The sequence below is a fragment of the Drosophila tropicalis genome, unplaced genomic scaffold (assembly GCF_018151085.1).
Source record: "Drosophila tropicalis isolate 14030-0801.00 unplaced genomic scaffold, ASM1815108v1 contig_845, whole genome shotgun sequence".
NCBI lineage: Eukaryota > Metazoa > Arthropoda > Insecta > Diptera > Drosophilidae > Drosophila > Drosophila tropicalis.
The window spans coordinates 8,226,480-8,250,150 of record NW_027173338.1 but is presented as its reverse complement, the minus strand read 5'-3'; the positions used below and the strand labels follow the sequence as shown (position 1 = coordinate 8,250,150).

General features: G+C 37.0%; 1 protein-coding gene across 1 annotated transcript; it reads left to right on the top strand.

Moving 5' to 3' along the window:
• The first annotated feature begins 20,864 nt into the window (after positions 1–20,864).
• Positions 20,865–21,711, top strand: LOC137580225 (high mobility group nucleosome-binding domain-containing protein 5). The gene is given in 2 exon segments (XM_068294144.1): positions 20,865–21,275; positions 21,277–21,711. Coding segments are annotated over 2 exon segments (846 nt in total).
• Positions 21,712–23,671: the final 1,960 nt, after the last annotated feature.

The following is a 23,671-nucleotide window of genomic DNA, read 5'->3' as shown; positions in this document are numbered from 1 at the left end:
AACATTTCTGCGGTAACGTGAGATGTGCCACAAAAGGTTCACGATTATTAAATGTTTTCTTAGTTAAATGTACAAACAATTTTTACATTAACTAATTCTTACTTAAAAGTAAAAAATATATGAATTTTCCTTATTCAAAATCTTGCCTCATTTAAAACATTTCTGCGGTAACGTGAGATGTGCCACAAAAGGTTCACGATTATTAAATGTTTTCTTAGTTAAATGTACAAACAATTTTTACATTAACTAACTTTTACGTAAAAGTAAAAAATATATGAATTTTCCTTATTCAAAATCTTGCCTCATTTAAAACATTTCTGCGGTAACGTGAGATGTGCCACAAGAGGTTCACGATTATTAAATGTTTCCTTAGTTAAATGTACAAACAATTTTTACATTAACTAAATTTTACTTAAAAGTAAAAAATATATGGATTTTCCAAAAGTAAACTAATATTTACTTAAAAGTAACAATTTTAAATTCGTCTTTAAGCTGAATTTAAGAAATATTTAAAGGGCATACAGACAATTATTTTCCCAAATTTTGTTTTTCTTTTTGACTAAAAATTTGTTGAAAGTGAAACTAAGTGAAGAGAATATAGAAAATTTTTGAAAGACGTTAGCAATTCTTGAATTAAGTTAATTTTTATTTGTTTATATATAAATAGGCACTAGAACATAAACCAGAGACTCAAATTGGGTGGACTTCGCAGTGAGATTACAAAGGTAGAGATGGGGGCCAATGATACAGCGATGGACACCCGATGTAGCTACAATTGGTATCTGATCTTACTAAGAATAATGCACTTTATAGTAAAAATAGAGAGCTCACCGGTGAGTAGTTCGACATATTGTTGGGTCAGCAAAATACGTCCTTATTGATAATAGCTTTTTTTTATTGTTAACTGCTGACCATATCAGATCTACTTATGACTGATGAGCCATCGATATCTACAATCGGGTTATATTCTTATCTTGACATACATTTCCATTTGTTCTATATTATAATTGTCTTAATGTTATTTTATTCTACATAATCTAAACACCAACATTTCCTATGACTGGAGAGATCAATTCTTAGCTTATTAAGGATGTATTTCTAAAGAGGAATTACATTTAAGTTTTTGAACCGAATTTATTGACCTATATGCAGTGGATATTACTTTGCAGCTGTTGATTCAGTATGCTCAGAACAGTTTGTTTTTCAATATAAATATTCTTTACCCATTTCCAATATTATGCGTATGCCATACTCTCCATAGGGAAGAGAATGCAGTTTTTCAGCGAAATTGTTGCAACAGCAAATTAAATGCGATAATTATGTGGTTTTGCCATTGTTATGTTTTATTTATTTTCAAAAAGTAGACACAGTTATTTCATTGCATTTGTATTTTAAAACGATACAAATGTTTTAAGTTGAAAAGAGTCCTTATTTGCATGGGCTTAAAATCGGCTGATATCGAATGTCGGAGAGTTTGTTCACATCATTTCCAAAGAATATAGTCTAGCAGGAGCATTTTGAATGGGTCGTTTGACTTGCTTGCTGCATATTTCGGATGATGATTCTACAATATGTAATTTAATTTCATGCATTGCCTGGCTAATGCGCTTTTGTGCTTAAAAGTATGCCATAAGTAAGAGAAAGATGCGCAAATGTGCTTAACAAAAAACAAGTTAAAAAGTTTTTCGCTTTTTTGTTGTTTGGTGAGATGGGAAGTTGGAGTCTAAATAAGTGGGAGTGCGAGGGTGAAGGGGAGAAAAAGTGTCTGTACTGTTCGTTCGGTAGTGTCAGAGGCAGCGGCCTGGAAACAATGCGCGACATTCAGGCGACATTGTTGCCAAAGCTTTTTACAACTCGCATGAGTCCTACAAGCAACCTCCTTTCTCCCCTTGTCCTACAATTCCACTCCCTTCACCCATTGCCCTTCTATTTGCCGCCTACAACCCCATCTGCCCCGCCTCGCTTTCATGTCATTTGTTTGTGGCACAGCAGTTGTAGCATATTATCTAAATGTGTTGCTCTACATATGCAACTGTATGTATGTATTTGACTGTGTTTGTGTAAGTGTATGTTTGTTTGCTCTATGATTTGTTGTTGTAATGTGCTTTAATGTGAAAAGTTTTTAATGCTTAAGCAGCGAAGTCAACGTCGACAGCGACGGTTCGGTGCGGTGCGCTGTCGGCCTTACATTGCCTTCCATTTCGCGTTTAAACCAAACATTTGGAAGAGATGAGTTTCGGTGAGTGGGTCTAGAGAGCGGTAGAGTAGCAGTAGTAGGGAGTGGAGGAGGGGAAGAAAGCTTATACGCCGAGTGATTGTGCTCTTCTACTTATTTTCTTTAGGTTTTTTTTTCTTACCCCCCCATCTCCACCCCTTCGGTTCTTCTGCGTTAGTTGGCAACTTTTATTTGTGGTTTTTTTATGTAAATGCGCCCAAGTGATAAGGCAAGTTTTTTTTTTTTGCTACATTTGGCTACTGTAGAGTACTAAAATGAATGAGTGGAAGGGAGCGAGGGGAATAACAGATTTACTTGGGTTAGGCAAAAAGGGGTGGAATGGGCTGAGCCCAAGTCCTGTCTCTGTCATGTATCCAAGAGCAGCAACATGAACATGTTGCAAAGTGCCGCTCCTCTTCATTCATTGTTGTTGCTCGGTTGCTGCTCTGTCACTGCTCTGCTGCTGCTGCTGCTACTGCTGAAGTTGCTACTTGGAAATTAAATTTCAGTGACTTTGTTGTTTATTTGCAGTGAAAAGCAGTTTTTTCTTTTGCTTTTCTTTTTCCCTCTGTTTTAAGCAATGATGAGTTGGCAAGAAAGGGTATTATGATTCGGAGAATCAAGATGTTCTGATGATGAATTCAAAAAGAGAAAATGAAACCCAACAAAAGTGAAAACACTGGATTGAAGTACTTAGCTAGAAAATTTTTAAACAAGACAATATAATGAACAATAAAAAATAACCAAAAAAAAACGAGAAGTATGTTAAGCCACAGAGTATAAAAATATTTCAAAAGGTCCATTATAACCAATTCGAGAAAGATCTTTATGTAAGGAGAACTTACACAACTCCATTTGATTATCATTGTTTACTTTAAAAATTAAAAGTTAGCGAAGGTTAATTATTCACGGAAGAAAACTTTACTTTGTAAAACAAAGTAAAGTATTTTTTTTTTGTGTTTGTAGACTTTTTAAACCACAATTTTGGAATTTTTTAATATTGTCTTTTTGGATATGTACAATTGCTATTATTGTCAAAATCAGTATTAAAATTATAGTCTTAGGGATAAATATTAATTTCCGTGGCACACCCTGCGTATACGTTATTTACACATTTGTAAGAAAAAACCAAAGAGGCTTACACTTACCAGTTTAAAAAGTCCTAAAATATTATATACTACTCATACTTGACTAAATAGTGAAATGTGTCTTTGAATTAAGCACAAAACTGAAATTATTTATGTATTTACATCTAATAAATTCTTTTGAAAGTTTCTTCTTTTACAAAATAAAGAGTATTCCAAGTATAAAATACTTTATTCTCTATGACGTTTTATCATTTTTATTCCAAAAACTATGTGACAGTGCCCGTGTGTGTGTGTAAATTAGAGAAATTTACGTTAATTTTCTTTAATGACAGTGTTCATCATCATATTTCTCTGCCTTGTTCACAGTCACTGTGAATAAGTGAGGGCAATTTCCACATATGACCAAAAGGCCCATTGTGTCGGGCTCAAATCTGCAAGTTGTCTCTAGGGCCAGGCTTTTGTGTTATATATTTATGTGACTAAAAGTCAGTTTTTTGTTCAGCTAGGCAAGCTAGCAGATAATGTGCAGTCCAAGACCCCCAAGAGAGATTAAACAACAACAGCAACAACCAAACGGACGGAGAGGGACAGAGAGTGAATCCTTTTGAATATGAAATGCAAATGCAAGTTGGTCCGCTCTGACGATGATGTTGATGATGATGATGATGTTGATGATAATTATTATGCGCCCTGCAGGCGATAATTGCCCACTAAATGCGCCATAATCTCGTGTGTGTTTGTGTGTGTGTTCCCAAAAAGGAAACCCCAAAGCTTGAACTCCAGTGACCGAAAGAACCCCAAGAAAAACCGCAGTCCGAAACTTTTTTGCATAGCCTCATCTCTCAATGCGGTTGCTTTGTGTCTATATGTATGTACATATATATGAATGAATTCTTCCTGCAGCTCCTGGTCCAGCTGCTGTTGGGCTGAAATTATTCATGGATTCAGCTTCAACTTCAACTTGCTGTTGGTGGGAAACTTTTGCTCGTTGTTTAATTGCCAGAGTCGGCATTACCAACAACAATAAAAAAGGGTATTTAAATATTTGTATGAACAACCCACCGCCCCCCGTCCACTTAAATATAAGGGCAACTTTTACGCTACAAACATCAACAACAACAACAAGATTTTACTCTGTTTTTTTATTCGAAACCTTAAAACGGAAATTTTTTACGATTCTCTTGTCATCAATGTCCAAGATAAGTCTGTCTTTGCGACTATAAACTATTTTTCCCGCATTTACGTGAGAGATATTTTCCCTTTACACACACAAACGCACATATACACGCACACACATACACACACACACATTGCACTCGCCCACATATACAAACAAATGGGAAAAATATTATGCCTTATCCATTTTAATAGTCAATCGTTTTGCAATTTTCCTGAAAAGGAGGAAAAATTAATTTTATATTAATGTCCGTTGCGTCGAAGGGGTTTTTGCTGTGCGGTTTTGGTTTCTTTTATATATCCTATCAGTGATGCAGGATCATCAGGCTCAGAGTCAGGGCTCTGTCTCAAGCCAAGGCGACCCACGTGTAGGTGTTGTCAGGTGTGTCCTCTAAGCTGCTAAGCGTTCCCATTTACCTTTCCTTCGTTTTGCTTCTTTTTTTTTTTGTGTTATTTATTGCAATTTAAGTGAGTTGTCAGTAGATAAAAGGAGAGGGATACGAGCAGCGAGTAGGCAGTGTACATAGACACTTGACATTTTGTGGCTGGCCATGTGGGCGGACTGCTGCCCCACCTACTTTATCACCTCCTTCTTTTATGTGGGTGTGCACGCCTGGGTGTATGTGTGTGGCGCGTGTGTGTAGCGTAATCTAATGTATTTTTAATTGAAAAGTTGAATCCAGTTTGATGCTGACATCGGCAAATGGCCGGGGGCTACGTTTAAAGGACCAAACAAGTCGCAGAAAGTTATTGTTGATAGAAAATTCCAGTAGCCACAAGAACAGTTTGTGACTAATATGGGCAATGTAAATAATCTATTTTCATTGAACAATCATAACTTGTCTCGAAATAAGACTGTCACCCATTTGCCATTTTTTTCTTATGTTGCTTTTACTTTATATCATCTCATCTCTTTCATTTACTCTCTCCCACTCCTTTTCATATTTTCCTTTTCACCTTTCATCATTTTACAGCAATCGGAATTCTATAGAAAATATGAGAATTATTTTCAAGCATCATCTTAGAATATAAACGCACTTCAATTTCTGCTAAACAATGGGGAAACTAAAAAAAAATACGTTTCATCATCTTGAATGAACAATGGCAGCAAATTTAAGCCCCCAGCCACCCAACTAACTCGAACAGGTAAAGCCACGACCATCTCATTTTGAAAAATTGCCATAACTACTCATTATAAGCAACGTTAATTAAACATCTCTTCAAGCTCTTCAAAACAAAAAAAAAAAAAAAGGAAAACAACCGAAGAAGGCTTTAAACTCGGCCTACGAAAATGAGGGAACTAAAAACCAAAAACTGTCTAACGTTCTGGTCTAGTAGTAGTTGAACAGTGTTTCCCTTTTGTCTGAAGGACTCGTCCCTTTGCGCTTACAGCCACCCTCTGTCCCTGTCCCGCTCTTTCTCCTTGGGATAGAGCCTGGGCCAACAGTTTTCACGTTGCGCGAAATTTATCATGATTCCATTACATAATTAAATCCGTTTTAATAGAAACTTTGCACGTCTTTTGTTGTTGTTGCTGTTGCTGCCTGCTTTTGAGATGTATTTGGTAAAGTTTCTTCGCCTGAGCGAAATTGAAAAACAAAACAGCCAAAGGAAGCTGTAAAGTTGCTCTGCTTTAGTCTGCTTCAGTCGCAGTTGACGTCGCTGCTCTTGTAGCTGTTGCTTAAATGAAATTAAGAAAGTAACCAAAGACGAGCAAGAGCTGAACCTTCATCTTCTCCCCCCAACACCCCAAGCCATCCTTCACCTATATGTATATACTCCAATCCTGTTGTCGGCTAGCTGCTTTTCTTTATCTGCTGCTTGCCATCTCTTCATCTTCTGGATTCTTTATCTGTATCTGTGTCTTTTTGCTCCTTCTTTTTTTTTCTGTCCGTCTGTCTCTTGGTAGCTGCTGCTTTTTGTCTTGATAAATTACCCCGTCCTTGGCAGCGATTTTGAGCGGCATTCGCATCCTCAACCTCACTTCCATCCGCGTCGTCCTCATCTTCATTCTTGCCGTCGTCTTCATAGTCGTCGTCTCCGTGGTGGGGCGACAACAGTAAAGTGATATTTTTATTTAGACTCTCTCTCCCCTTCTATGTGTTAATACCCATTACTCATTTGCTAGATGACTATACTAGAGTCCTTCTAAAACAGCATTATCAACTGATCATGAGAAGTAAACATTCCAGATGAAAATACAATTTCTTGAATCTAACCTCATTTTTACATCACGTCGGGGTCACCAAAATGTAAAGGACTGTAAAATAGAACAAATATTAATGCAAGAATTAATGGTGTTAAAAGTATTTCCAATTTTACAATTCACTAGATTTATATTGGTTATAGGATACTCTTCAAGTCGTTGCATTAATCTGCTTAACGGTATTTTCTCTCTTATTCTCTGTCGCTCACTTCTCAATTGCTGCCATTTTTAAATCTTGCCAAATTGTTAACGATGCGAAAGTTGCCGCTGAATGAGAGTTAAGGCAATAGCTTGAACCGCGAATAAGCAGATGGAGATGAAGGATGCTGGCGAAGGGTGTGAAAAGAGGGCGTGGCTTGGTCTGGCGACGACGGCAAAGTTTAGTAAATGAAAATAATTTTCAGTTGGCAAATTATTTAAAGTAGTTCATTAAGTGCCAGAGCCGAAAACAAAAAACAAAAAGCAAAAAAAAAAAACCTAAATAAAAGGGACGAAAAACGGAAAAGTGTTGAAACAATTTATAAACTATTTCATTTTTTTTCACAGTTCTCTATAATTTACTTTTTATATTTCTATTGTGTTCACTGTGTGAAAGTAAGAGAAGAAAGTGCATAAAGGTAAGTAATGGTACTTAATAAATGTACATACGTTAATTGCATTTGTTAATAGGTTTCTGGTGTTCAGTTGCACTTGACCCAAAAACACAAAAAAGGCAGAAAAAACATATTTGAATTGCATATAAATTAAGCATCCATTAAAGTCGGAATAATTATAAGGGCTTTTCAATTTGTGTGTATAGTAATAACATATATATGAAAATTTTTACTAAATACCTTAATGTTAAATACTTTAATGTGTTATAATAGTAGCAATGATATACGTAGATACAATGATCAATGATCTAGTTCTATAAACTGAAATTGAATAAGTCAATTTAGAAAGGGACAAGATACAAGAGGTTGAGTAAGAATATATCTCGAAAAGATATATCTGATTTTTCCAAACAGAATAAATTATCATGCAAACTTGCTTAATGCTGAAATATTTAACGTATGAGCTTAAACCAGTGTCTCGATTATCTTTTCTTCACCTATCAATATAAGGTTGTACATATTTACTAATAGATAGATAGTTTTACATTAAAATTATATAGTTTTCTTCTTTGATTTGCAATATAAAAAATTTATATGAATCTCTTCGAAATAATAAAGTTTTTCATTTGGTTTTTGCGTGCTTTTATCAGCTTTCGATTGCTATTCATTCAATATTAATGCAATCTCACACTCACATGCCAAAAGGTATTCGAGGGAAAAAGAATAAGAATAATAATAATAATATATGTATGTATATCTATATAGATATGGGTGGTATGTAGGTATGTGCCGATGGTATATACCTAGTGCATATAAAAGAAAAGTAACAAAAAATACAATTGAAAACTTTTGCAATACGCGGGATGCGCGCTGCGTTTTCATATCAAACTTTGGCTATTGCATTTTCATGTGTCTTCCTTTCTTTCTCACTGATAAGGCACAAAGAGCAGAAACTATGGCGAGGGAGAGAGAGATAGAGAGAGAGAAGAAGATGGTTAAGAAAGGGATCCAAATGCACTTTCGCCGAGTTATCAAAGAGTTTAAATTGCATTGCCAGGCCAGGCCGAAATGCTAAGGCGCAACTCTTTGCAACAATTTCAAGCGCATTATCCCAAACGAAGGCTCTGACAGAACGAAAAAGGGAGATAGATAAAGGATGGGAGAGGGGAAACGGCATGAGAGCGAGCGCGGAAATGGACATCACGCAGCCAGGACGAAGTATAAAAGACAAAAGTCAAACTTGGATCTAGAGCCGGAGCTGCTGCTGCTGCTGCTCAGACAATGCCTTCGTCTGTTTATCTTGTAAGGTAAATCATTCGAGACTGAAAGTCAAACAAGAGCCCAGGAACCCAGGGTGTAGTGGAACAGTAGCAGGAACTAAAGCTTGCTGAAACTTTCCGCCAAAGTAGTTGAGGCGACAAAGACAGGGAATTGAATTCAAACAATAGACGAATCATGGGACTGTAGTTGTGCCACCTAACCACCGGCACCTATGTGCATCCTCTTGCCGCAATGCGTCGACGTTGTGTCCTGCAAATTAGTTGCATATTAAAAATGTTTGGCCAAACAATGACGAGCGAGCATCGAAAGGAGGCAAAATCCCAAAAACCGTAAAGGAACCAAACAGAACCGAACTGAACTGAAGTGAAATGAACGCCACTGAAAGGACTCCCATGTGCCCAAGGCCGTCGTCATCTTATCGTAAGAAGAGGGAGAGAGAGTGCCAGAATGCTGGGCAAAGTTTTTCCGGGTTATTTGCCTCGGCTCCTCTCCTATTGCCACCACCACCACTACCACCAAATGAGAAAAGTTTAAATGACGCTGCAGTTTGCAAATGCCAAGCAGTTAAAAATGAGGATATCTATGTGGACCAAGAGGATGCAACGGCTGTGGCAAATGCTGGAGCTGCCCCCCATTTGTTATCTTAGCACATTTCAGACAAAAACCAAGTCATGGACCATGGTCAAGGGAATTGCTCCAATTGGCCGCTGGAGCAACATGATGATGGAGCAGTAGCAAAACGGTGAGAAATGCATATGCAGAAAGATGAAGAAAATCAGACAAGATAAATAGATCTGAAAATAATCCTAGTTTAAAAGAACTTTTCACAAATTAATGGGCCGAAAGAAATTCAATTTAAACTTGCTACCAAAATCGCGGCCTTTTTGATTAAGTTTTGGGTTGTGATTTCTGTCGCTTGTGTCCAAATCTTGTTCTGGAAAAAAAGACAAAAACGGCGAATTGAAAACTATATTTTTTCAAATTTTATAAAGTATTTAAAAGCTCAAAGTGATCTCATAACCAAACACTAAAGAAACAATCTGGAAAGAACAAGCCCCCTGAGAGTTATACTCACACAGTGACGAGTCGATTTCTTACAACTCCCCTTTCATTTTTCTTGCTCCATGGAAAACAACATCCCTATCCAACAATATGTTTTGAATTTTTTAAAACAAAACACAGTTTTTCTCCAGTTGGCATTGCCTTTCACAATTGCTTTAATATTCTCCAACTTAATCAATGAACAATGAACAATACTTTGCTCCCACTTTGATTTTTTGTACCCTGGTCCAAAAGTGTATATTAGTTTTGGGTCAGAAGAGTGTAAACAGCTGTAACATTTGGCATAGCTTGAAGTGAATAGACTTCCAGGGTATAAGCACTTTAGCACAATCGAAGGATTTGCCTCTTCTTTGGGTGCTTTTTTTACTTTATCTATTCAACCATAACATGGCATTAAAACGCAATCAGTGTTTAGCATGCTCACTTCTTGTTGATGCTTACACAAAAATCACATCGAATTGGTGGAAAAGTGTATGGTGTATGTATATATATATGTTCTTTTTTTGGCTTGCCAATTGGCAAAAGCAAGCTCCAAGTGCCGGACACCCATCCCACGCGACTTTGTCTAACTTTTTCATTAAATGTATTTCAATACTTTCCTCTTGATGCTCACCCTCTCTCTGTCTCTCTATATCTCTCACACTCTCGACTTCCTACACTTTTGCTGTGTTTCTCTATGGCTTGTCCTTGGTGAAATTTTTCCACTTGACCAATTCATTCATTTTTGCCTCCCCCACATTCTCGAATCGAATCGAATTTGATTTTGTTTTTTCTTCGCACCAAAACTTTTAGTTTGATTTAGCTGCCCCGCGACGCGAAAAACTCAACTCAGTTGCTTCCACTGATTGCCTTGTCCTGGAGCCGGAGAAGCTCCGGCATGGAGCCATCGAATGTATGTATATATGGGGTATGGGAATGGTGAAACTTTTTCCTACCCAGAAATTGGCAAATGAAATTCAGTGAAAAACCGAAGTTGAGCCCCGTCAAGGTGATTGTTTTCAAACCTCAAGCGCTTCACTTGGTACACTTAGAGAATCGGAGAAAGAGCTGAAGAAGGCCAAGAAAAAGAAGAATGAGGGAAGTTCTACAACAGTTCTAGGACTTGGGAGTTTTTGTAGGCGTTCAGCTTAACTGGAATACACAGTCATACACAAACACACACCTACATATATACATATGTATATATATATACATAGACATTTTTACGGTCAATTGGCGTTTGTTTGAGCTTCTTCTGCTACAGCTACTGTCTGGCACCAAAATGCCCTGTCCTTCTGTATAGTCCAGTGGGTTCTATTTGTTTGTTTGTTTGTTTGTACGTTTTGCCTCAACTCGAATTTGATTCGAATTTTGTGTGCCGCCTGGCGACGAACTTTTGACCGTAGGAGCAGCAAAAAGTTTTTAATTTTATTTATTGAAAAGTTTGTCTTGTTATTTATTTGCCAGCCGTGTTGAAAATATGACCAAGGACCAAACCAACCCAAAAAAAGAGAACCCAACAAAAAAAAAAAAAAGAAGAAATAGATATGGTCAACTAGTTTTAAAGCCAACTTTAGGTTTCTCGCTTAAAGGATTCTGCAGAATAGAGCTCCCACTCCATTGTCATTCTAGTCTTCATTAAAAACTCATTGCCATGGCTCTGGTTTCGTTTCGTTTATCATTAAAGCATCTGTCAACCCACAAGCAGAGAAAGCAAAAATAAAAAATTCAAAGTTTTCCACAGCTTTTGTCAAGCAGCTAGCCCATTTAAAAATAACTTAAGACTTTGATGAAAACCGCAGAAATTTCAGTTGTCCAAAAATGTTAGAAATGGTTACTATGAAAATATGTATGTGTGTATGTATGTGTGTAAATCTTCAACTACTCAGACAGCAATAACATTTGTGCCAAGTGAGAATAAATATTTGGCAAAATTTGCCCAAAGTCGACCATTACCATTTGGTAATGGCTAATACCCTTGCCCTTACCAATGAAGTAAAGCCTCTTTACATAATTTAAGAAAATTTGTGGTTTTAACATTTAATCGTGTCCAAGCACTGATAAAAAATTAAACTATCAATGACCAACTAATACAACTCACAAAAGATGTATACTTTGAAAGTATTATCTTTAATCATTATCAATAATCATTGAGTATTAAATAGATAATACATGATCTAAAATTTAAATGGATTTATTTTTTTCGCATTGAATTTCTTTGCCAAGATCGGAAAAACATTTTATCAAATCAAGGTCTATCAATTCTAATAATTGAGATACAAAAATTTATAAGATCGCTGCTAGCAAACAAGGAAACTGGGGACGAACGGGGAAAAGTCATTGGTACTCGATGAAAGAGGACATATGCAATCCCAAACTGATGCAGTTCCTTTTCGTCAGCAGGCATCAAATGGTTAGTTCTAAGTCATTTACACAGTTTTCTATTAAGCTCCACATTTTAACATGACGAAAGGACGAAATCAATAACCTATAATAACTACACACACATACATACATACCTTGATGTTTATTTTCACATTCTTTTCACTTTGCACCACCAAAAAGAACCAACTTTGATGACATTCGACCTTCAATACGAATTATCTAAACCAGCAAAGCTTTTAATTAACAATTTTATAAATGTTAATCTAAAAAAGAAATAAATAAAAATTATAATTCTTTTGAATTTAAATTTTGCATTTATTTTATATCGTTGTAAAAGTATTATGCACTTAAGTATTAATTTATATCCAAGGTTGGCCTTCTCGCCCCATAAGTATGCAATGCTTCATTAAACTTTGCTTTTGCTCATAAAATTTGACAAATAATTTAAAAGGAAGCTGAGAAAATTTTACATTTTTAATTGCTTGTTGCGTTTGTTTTGTCAATTGTTGCCTCTGTTGGGTTTGTTGCTGTTGTTGCTGTTGTTGGTAATCTAATTTACTGCCTGCAACTTTGTCTGTTGTATTTTTTATGTTGTTTTGTTGTTGTTTTTCTTTTAGCCCAACGACGCATTATGTAGATGACAATGACGATGACGATGACGATGATCATGAGAATGAGAATGAGAACATTCTAATTAACTTTTGTTTTTAGTAGAACTTGAGCGTTTGCCTTTTGCATGTCATGAATGTATCTAGCAGATACAAAAGCCAAGTCGCATAAAAATGTATGTTCTCCTACTTATTTATGAACTTGTGGGACTCTTACCCTCCCCACCCCATTCCTCCCCTTGTCCTTCACAACACAATCACTCCTACAGAAAAGGAAAAAAACAACAAAAAAAGGTCCGGGGCAGGCAATTAAATTGCTTTTGTGTGTATTGTTTTCGTTTTGTTCTTTTTTGTTTTAAGTAATATATATATAAATTTTTTTTTTTAACATTTTTGTTTTGTTTATATACATTTTGCTTTGTTTCTTCCGCCGCACCCGCTTTGTGTTTGTCTTTGCTCTTATTTGACAATTTTTTGCTTTTTTTGTTTTAATTCAACTTTGTTTGCACATAATTTTTCGGAAACAAGCGTCAGAAAGCAAACAAATGCATGAATAAATACACACAGAAAGCAAATGACAATGAATGCCCAAAATAAATGAATGAATGAATGATTCAGTGGGTGAATGAATGAACGAATGCGTCGCTTGTTTGAAAAATGCAAAAGTCAAATATAACAACTCGAAATCCAGCATATAGGCAAAATATACAAAAGGGCGGATGGTAAATTTTTGATTTTTTTTTTTTTTTAGGTGCCAGGGAGTGGAAGTGGAAATGTATGTACATGGCATGACATTTTCATTTTCTTTCATTTGATTTTTGTATTTGTTTTGATTTGATTTGTTTGCCTTGGGGCCATGACTATTGAAGTTTAATGATTGATTATGTTGTCGCTGAACCAAAACCAAATAAAAAATCAGCCAGCATTTGTATAAAAGCCAGAATTTATATAAACACAAATATACACATATATACATATAAGCTAACAAAATATTGAAGCTTATTTTTTTAATGCCTTTCGAAATGTTTTAGAATGGCAAAGTAACGAGGATGGACACAAAAACAAAAAGACTATTTAACTAGTTTTAATTAAAATGCTGAGCTACATCTATTTTAATATCACGATTAAACTTTTTTCAATTATGCAAATGCACATGACAGCTGAAAGCGAGTTAAGGATATTGGAAAACATTTTCTATTTTACAAATTTTGCAGGAATTCACAGTCTTTCAACGAATCTTTAGCGTTTTGTTGTGTAGATTTTCAAAGTATCTTATATAGTAGTTTGCAGAGTATTACAACTAGTGACTTGCTTAAAAATAATATTATTCAGCTGTTGCAGGACTTACAAGATGATCGACAATCATAAATCGAGAGTCCCCAAGGCCCATATTTAACAGTATAATAATTTATAGATGAAAGTCTAAAATCGTTTCAAGGCTATGAGACAGAATCGAGAGACAATTTTGTAAAGATTTCAAATACAGAAATACTTGCTGTTTATCTATTTACTATTATTTAAAAGATTGTTTGTTACAAAAAATGAGAAAACCTCTTCTTGTGACGACAAACTCGAGCTAGAACTGAAACTTGAAGCATTCCTATTAGCATAAACTTTATGGTATCGTCTACTCTTCAAAAGTTTTCAATCTCTGCCCTTTGATTTGTGCACAAATAACCATAAACAAATTACAAATTAATAACATACTTCACTGCTTAGTTCTGAGAAGAAAAAAAAAGAGACAGAGTGAGATAGAGACTGAGACCGAGAACTGCGGGTGGAGGATGAAAGGTCTGGCCATGGCCATAACTTGTAGCTATCAAATGTTTTGGCTGAAAGATAAGAGCCAGAACCAGAATCAAAAAGAGAGAAGAGAGAAATGTGGAGATGATGCGGCATAAATTTACATATTTTATTGAAAATTGAATAGCAAAGGCAGCAACAAAGGCATTGCCAACAAAAAAAATACATATACATATATATATATGTATATACATATAACAAAGTTAACAAAATCCAGAAGCATAGAGACAGAGAGCTAGAGACAATACGAGATGGGAGAGCAAGTGAGATGGGAAGTTCCATCGAAAAGAGCCAGTAAGCAAGAACAAAAACAAAAAAAAAAAGGAAAACTTTTTAATACGAAAAAAGCATTGAATAGAAGCATGCACAATAATAACAACAAAAGAAGATGCCCCGCATGGCTCCTCTTCATATCCTCTATAGCCCAACTCCTGCCACCACATAGATGAAAATATGACAGTAAGTTATATGCCAAAACCAGGAGACGGGAGACCCGGGGAACCAGGATCAGAACCAGTAGCAGAAACAACACCCAGAGAGAAATTTGCAACAAAATGTGTTTGGGGGGGGAGAAAAAATGGAAAAGTAAAAATTGTACAGACAAATATAAAAGCAGGATAGAGCTGGTAAGGCGATGGTCGGTACAGGGGAGCAGCAACAACATTGGAGTGGGCGAATGAATGGTTCTGCTTCTGGTTTTGATTCTGATTCCGATTCTGATGTTGGGAAGCTGCTGCTTGGCCAGCTTACACGGAGATTCATTTCAAATCAATACACATAAAGAATAAACCGCTGGAAAATACACACACTCATATCCTCCCACACAAACACACACACACACACACGAATGTAGTCACTCTGCTTGCATTCGCATAATTTACCGCTGCTTGTCAATGTAACTGGGCCAATTGCATACCCACAGACCCGGAATCTAGAGTGCCCGGAACACAGGTGAAAGCCAAAGAGAAGCGGACAAAGTCTCTCACATAAGATTGCTTTATTTTCAGGTGTCGAAACATTGTGATATACTACTAGTTTTTTTCTCATTCTTTTTTTTATTTTTGTGGAGCTCATAAACTTGGCTTACGGTTTTATGAAATAAAGCAGGAAAAGGGGAACGAACTACTGAAGTAATCCTTAGATTTGTATGCCAATCCCAAGAATAGGTATATACCTAAACCAACATTGAAAACTATTTATTATTACTATTGTATGTAGACAAAAACTAAACATGAAAATTAACAATTCTAATTTTTAATATAGTCTATAAACTAATTCAGTCTAGAAATAAAAAACCAACTGAAATCATTTGTTAAGCCATATCAATCAACACTCATTGATTACTTTAAAGTTTCCTATCAATCTAAAACAGTAATCAGTTGATTAAGGTTAAGTGTATTTCAATTATTGCCTCGATGCCATTTTAATTATTCCTTCATTAATTTGCAATCGAATATATATTAGACAAAATTGTCTGCGTTCTTTAATAGTTGCGTATCGATGTCTTAACTAAATTACATGCTAATTTTCATGAGGAGAAGTTTGCATTAAGAAAAACACGTTATCCTGCCATAACACCTGAAATAGCTAGTCACTCATTCTGCCTCAGACTTCGTGTCCTCTGCTTACATTTTCTTCTCAGCCCGCAAGTGAATTAATTAGCTTTATTTTGTAAGTTGCTCTTGTTGCTTCTTTCGTTCAGCTTAGCTCATCGATTTTCATAGCATACATTTTGGGGCAGAGCAAGCAGATATGTACTTTTACGCTTCATTTTTAAAGCTGCCACAAAATCTCTCTTGGCACACAGATAGGGATTTGGTCTTAATGAAAACTCACAACCGCATACACACACCGTACACACACACACACACAAGCACACATGCTAACGGCGAATCATTTAAAATTGTACAGACAGCTCACACATACATACAAACACACACACACCCGATTTCATACTCAAGCTAAGGAGAAAATGTTACTAAAATGCAACGTACGTGCAAATTTACCGCAAGCAGTTGACTTGGTTGAGGGTTTGAGCACTGTTGTTGTTGGTAAAACCAGATAAGAGGGGATGGAAAGGTAGGTAAAAGGGGCCAAAGAGGAAGGAGACGTGCATCAGTAAGTCATGTGCGCGCGGGCAAGCAAAAACCTTGGCTCAAACTTTTCAATGCGCGCACAACGAAAACAAAAGATTTTTATTGAATTTTGAAATGTATGTGGGTACGCGTGTGCTAGTGTGGGAAAGGTTGTGGTAAGGTAGATGAGGTTTAACATTCTTCTCTCGACACAGTTTTCAATGGCTTGTTGTATGTATAAGTGTGTGTGTGTGTGTGTGTGTGTGTGTTGGCTGAGCTGAGCTGAGCTGAGTGAAAAAAGCCGCGACTGTCACGCTGCATTTCCTGCAGCTTCTGCAAAGCACAAGGAGACATGGACGCAAACGCAGACTCCAACATCAACTCCGACCCTTATACCCAGGTGCATACCATGGGACGTGCTCAGAGCTCAGCTGTATACGATCAAAGTTTAACGGATTTTTACCATCGTGCAAACATACATACAAATGTACATATGTATGTGCATACACACAGCTATTTATTTTAAAGCTTGTGAAAGCCCCTTGCCTTAAATAATATCAAAAGCAACAAAATGTATCTTGAGGTATGTACCCTTTCAACAATAGAAAATAGCTGCTTCGGATTTCTTTGCTTTTTGTTTGTGAATAGCTCAACTTAAATGCTCCTCTTTGCAAATATTTTAGGTCGAATAACAAAAAGGTTATTCAACTCTTGCAGAACAGCTTAAGCATCATTTTGTTTTTCATATCAAACCCAAACCACAGACTGGCATCTCAACATGGGCAGAAGCAAAAATTTTAAAGAGATGTAGTAATGTAACTTTGAAACTGAATATTTTGAGAAATAACAACAATCTTTACATACATAAATAAAACTTCTAATAGCTTTAGGCATACATATATATATATATTTTTCTTTTTGGTTTCAAATCAACTACAAAATTTTTGTAATAGAAAACTGGACAATAATGTAGCCGATGGACTACATACCCTATAACCCTCAAATCTTCTAACATAAAAATAATATCTCTTTCGCTTAAGTTCAGTCATCAGCATAACTCATTCAATAGATTTAAGGATCTGAGGCTTAATTACCAGATTTCAGGCTGAATACAGTAAAATCATCGGGACAGAAGAATGACGCTTGTACTTTTCGACGTGTACTTTGGCAAACTAACTTTTAAGGATTGGTTCTTTTGACCAAAACTAATGGCTTCCGGCTTAAAATGATTGACCACATTTCAGAGTCAATGACATGAGCTGCATGGACAAAGCCAAAGACAGTCAAAAATCAGCGCTGTACACACTGCATGGTCGATGAGGCCAGACTTTGGTCTCATTCCAATTACCAAGTGTCAATCACCGGACTGCTCAACCTTCCAAACCACACAACATGATGTTAGAATGTTTGAGCAGAACAGTTCACCTTTTTAGAGGTAAATTTTTATAAAGTTTTTTCTATACGCGCACAATCTTTAACCTTAAATGTAATCAAAAGTTTTCTCAATGAATAAATCAAATTAAAGAACTGGTCAATTTGTAAGGGATCTCATTACATTTCTTCCTACACACACAGACGGACGCACCCACATGCACAAGAACCTATGGCAACACAATTAAGCCTTTAGGTCTCTTGTCCATTTCTTGACTCATTTTACGATATTGCATAAGTGTAAGGGTCAGGAGCAAAAAGCAGAGAAACACAGTTGATACCTTTTTTGCCATTTGATTATGATCGAAATGGCGGAATGGTGGCGGTGACTCCCCAATAAGGCTAAAAGCCAAACTGGTCCAAATCGTAACCGAGCACATGGCCTCGGTATTAGGCTAATTGCTCGGGCGAAACTGAAAAGATTGTTGTCTCCTTTATGCCACACAGCGGATGATTGCGATGCGGCATGAGCAAGCGAAGTGGAGTGGACTGGCGGATAGATGGATGGATGGATTGATGGAGAGATGGCTGGCATGTCAATGCCAAGCCAAGTTTAATCAACATTCGAGAGATTCTTTTTCTTTTAGTTTTTCTTTTTCCACTTATATTTGTGTCGTTGTTGCCTGATGCTGGCAAATTAATTCGGCAAATTCAATAAAAACAAGTTGCTCTCGTTGCTCGATGCTCCATGCAATCAAAGAGTGCACAGATAAATCACCCAGCTAAAAACTAAACCAAAAGGGAGCGGCAAAATGTGCGGCAGGGTAAGCGTAAGAGGGGTAAAAGAGGTTAGGGAGGTGGAAAACACGACCAAAATGTCAATGCAAATTTAATGGCTGACAATTTATATGCATGCCAAGTGACTTTTGGCCAACTGCTGAACTTTGTGTATTTGTGTGAGAGGGAAATAGAGAAAGATGCTGGCTGAGTAAGGAGAAAGGAGATAGAGTGAGAGAAAGAAGGCAGGTTTGGAGGCCAGCAAAAAGTTCCAAGGTGCCAAGTGGCTGTCAAACTTTTTGTGCCAGCGCATTGCAAATCGAATCGAATGCGAATTTCGAACATCGCCATTGCCAGTCCACCGTTTCAGCCACACCCTTTGCATTCCCCTCACCACCATCGTGCATCTCGTCCTGTTTTTCCTTGTTGCCAATGTTGGCCCATAAATTAAGGCAACGCATTGTAAGGCATCTCCACTGATGCTGGCCCCAAACATTGGCCCGCTACTTATTTGGCCGCCTGTTAATGTTAACGGGTTATTTATGCCGCGGCCAACATTTAAAATGCATTTCCTGTGCAAAATGGCCACACCCCTCACCCGCCAACTTCCCATTCTGCCACCCACCAAGGTAGACCAAGATGAACGAGGAAGCAAAAGAAGAGCTGATGAAAAAACAACGAAATTGCTTTAAGGCATCTGGGTAAAGTATTTATAATGGCCCGGGAGAACTTTATGGCGAAATTCAACTGACGCATCGGGCATATAAATTTGAATGGAAATATATTTATATAGAAAGGACATTGAAACTTCAAGGCGTTCATTAATACGTAAATGTACGACGATTCGATTCCTTTTACAGTGACAGTTGCTGCAAATTGTAATATACATACTTAATACAGTTGACACATAATCTACTTCTTAAAACTAAAGGATTACGAATAAGAGTTTAGCTAATTTTTCCATCAGAGCATTTTTCATTATTTTTATTCTTCCCCATTAGAGAATTCTAGAGGATCGAGAAGTGAATTCCATAAAATTCAATGGTTTTTACTTTCCTATCTAAGTTGGAGCGCAGGGATTGATTACATCATTCTGAGGTATTGGGTTATAAGAACATATATAAACCTCTTTAAAAATTGACACTTTTTGAATATATTCCCAATCAATCAAGGGTCTTCATCAACCCTAAGATACCTTTTATATTATGAGAGAGTAAAAGTTATGAAAAATCTGAAAGTTTGAGGCTTTTAGATCTAAGTGATGATGATCTATAATACATATGTATGTATATGTATTTAAGGAGATCGAAAAAGATTGCATTTGTCTGTCTATCTTGTGTCTTAACTCGTTTCTTGTCATATTATCACTGCTAGGCTAGATGCTAAATCAAAAAACCTCAGAAAGAATGAAAAGGAAATTCGATTCTTCTCATTTTGGATTTCCAAAGAAGGCTAGAAAACATGCAATGTCTTGGACTTTGCTGAGGTCTAAAAAGTTCGGTTTTGGCACTTTTATTTGCACTTTTGATATTTCCCATATTTTGTTGCCAATCAAGTTACAATAGGTCAATAATACATTGCTAAGCTACGGAGGGTGTTGGTCATAGATACCTGAATTTAATTAAATCGTTATTTTATATAGTGTTCCACTCTAGTTAATCTTTTGGCCAGAAATGGATTTTGCAATTGGAGGAGAATGTAACAAAAGTCGACACTACAAACAAATGAGGCAAACAAACAAGTCGAACAAGCAACAACAAATGAGTGAAAAACTCTCAAGACCAACACACAAAAACCAGAAACCAAGAAAACCACAAGAAGTTGGCCAGTTCGAAGGGTTTTTTAGTAGAAACAACGTTATGCACTTAGACTCGTAACGGTTGAAAAAAAAAAAAAAAAAAGAAAAACCCAACAAAACAAAAATGGAAAGATTGAAACAAAGCAACGACGACAACTACAAAAGAAGGAGAAGAAAAAAAGTTGCCAAATCAGCCGCAGAGCCGCAGCAAAAACCTGGGAGGCACAAAAGCGTAATGGAGGCATGGCTGCAACTGCAAGAAAGACTTCACTTGGTCTTATAGCATATAAAAAGCTTTGGTATCTGAAGCCCAGTCCATCAGACGACAAGCAGGCGTGACAGTTAGAGTAGAGGAACATTGGAGTTACAGCTGGAATAGGCAAAAGCCGCCTATGTAGACAGAGTGCAACTTAACGGCTCAAAGGATAACGATTAGGTGGCGGCACAATGTGGATTACATGGCAGTTGCTTGGCCTTCTGGCCACCATCTTTATTTCCATCTCTTGGGCTTTCCACTCCACACCAGACCAAGCCATTGTCATTTCAATGCCATTGGCTGGCCAAGATTTGCTTGATCTTTACCCACATTTCTACGAGGATCAACAAGTCGCCGCCTCCAAGAAGCATGAAGAACACGAAGAAGGGGGCGAAGAGGAATCTGGAGAGGAAAAGCACAGCGAACATCATAAAAAACATGGTGGGAAATCGAAGAAAGGTCACAAATATGATGAGAAACATGAAAAGGGCGAGAAAGGTCATCACGACAAGGAAGGCAAAAAGGGTGAGCATGGCGAAGAAGAAGGACACGAGAAGAAGCACAAGCATTCGGAAGGACATCATAAAAAGAAAAAGAAGGGCGAAAAAAAGTGAAAAGGGTGGCGAATTCGAAGATCATGGCTCCTACAAAAAGGGTCACTCTATCAAAGGCAAACACAATGTCCACAAATTGAACGAAGATAAAAAGGAAAAGAAATACTATGACGAGGATCATGTGGAGGGCGGCGAGGAGAAACATGGCGCTTTCGAAGAGGGTAAAAAACACAAAAAGGGCAGCAGCTACAAAAAGGGTGAACACAAAAAGGGTGGACACGAGGAGCACTATGGCAAAAAAGGGCACAGCAAAAAGGGCCACAAAAAGAAGGGACACAAGGGTCACAAAAAGAAGCACGAGGAAGCCAAGAAATGGGGACACAAAAAGGAGCATGGCAAAAAAGGTGGCGAAGAGCATAAAAAGAAATGGCACAAGTCGGCCAAGAAAAGCAGTGAACATGATCATGGTGGTGGTCATCATTAAGTGAATTAAAGAATATATCCATTACCCAGCTTCAGTTTGAAAATAGCTTTAGAATAAAACATAAAAACACACCCAGTATACAAGAAAATACTTTTAATTTGGTTATGGGTAGAAAATGAAACTCGTTGGAAAACCTTTTTCTATTGTTGTGTCTACCTTGACAGTAGTAGTAGATTCAAGTCATGGATGAGTTTCAAAACACAGTTTGTCCTTCCTACATCACATTCTATAGCCTGAAGTCAAGAATATTTTTAAATGAAAAGAGAAAGAGCCTTCATCTCTTAAAATATGACTTCTTAAAGTATGCAGGAGTAAATTAATATTGTCCAGGGACTATTTACAAAATGCAAACCTCTTTTGAAATATGATCCTGTCAAGATTCTAGTGAAATTTGCGCATAGAATAAATTTTTAACCTAAGCCGATAGAAGCAATATGTCGACATATTTATCATTGATTGGGTTTAATAAGTATCTTATAAATGGAACATGTCACTGTCATTGGACAACGTTTCTACCTGAGATAATATACAAAAACCAACATAATTACAAGTTCAATTTTAACTAAATCCATGTACATATATAAAGTTTACCCAAGGTTCAAAGCTCAATTTGCTGTAGTGTAGAAAATGTTGACGTTGCAGACGACGTTGCCGTTATATGCCACCTGCATTGTCCTAATTGCCAGAAGGGGTTGGACAGGTAAATGAAATATGAATATGCCAGCACACACAGACGCACACACGTGTCAAAGGTTAATTACGCATAGTCCTTGGTCCTTGGTTCTATGTCCTACGTTCATATGTGTGTCTGTGTGTTTACTTAAGCCATTTCCGGTTCGATTTTAGCCACACTCTCTTTCTCTCCCTGTCTTTCTCTGCCATTGTCATCTCTTCCATTTCTCGGCCTAGGCAAACAATTGAAAATTGGTTTAGGGAGCCTAGAGAACACATACATATAGAGCAAGAGACAGCAGGAGCAGTAGAAGGCCAAGATGATGAAGAAGAAGAAGCATCAGCTTTGTTTGGTTTCATATGCTAATCCTTTGTAGTTTGTGTCATAAATCATCCTAGTCGTAGTCGTCATCATCATTATCATCATCATCATCATCATCATTCTCATCCATGTCCTCTTGCTGGGCCAAAGGAAAGCAAAACCAAAACTCAAACTCCGCCTAAAAGCTTTTCTTTTCTATTATTGTAAAATCTGTTGAGGGATTTTGTTGACTCTACTGGTCCCTGCATCCTGGGGGATCCACTGGTGACTGCAGTGTTGTCCCATCCACCAATCCAACCACTTCAAACCAAAGGCAATAACAACGACATGAATATAACAAAAGCTTTACCTTCATCTTCTGAAAAGTCTTACTCTCTCTTTCTAACTCACTTAGTCCATATATTTGATGCAGTCTGCAAGGTGAGCAGTCAACAGTCGGCCTCCTGCTCGGTCTGCTGTTGCATCCACAATAACACCAATCCCACATGGCCAGTGGGCAAATGCATTAACGAAAGTGCTTGCAAGGGGGGGAAGCGGAGGTGAGTGGTGGTGGGCTAAAGTGCAATAGTGCAGCTTGGTCCCGGTCTCAGGCACTAAGAGATCATAATTCACATAACTTGGCTAATAATTCAGTTAAGTTGAAATGCGCAATACACTAGCCATGAAAATGGAAGGAAGAGTGCGGCATGTGGCATGATTGGGTTTACCCTTTGCACCATGGCATTAACTTTTGTTTGTGGGCCTTTTCCAGTGCTGTAATTAATAGAAACCTGTCATAATATTCTCTTCTTAGTTAGTAAAAAGCAAAATTCCTTCCTCTTAAGTACTGTAAATAAGTACTTAAAACCATCAAATAATAATTGTCATCGAATAAGTTTTTCTATTTCAAACTTCATTGATTAATTGCTTTCTTTTCTTTTAATCGGTAATATGTTTAGTTTCTTAATCTCTATCTAAACATCTATT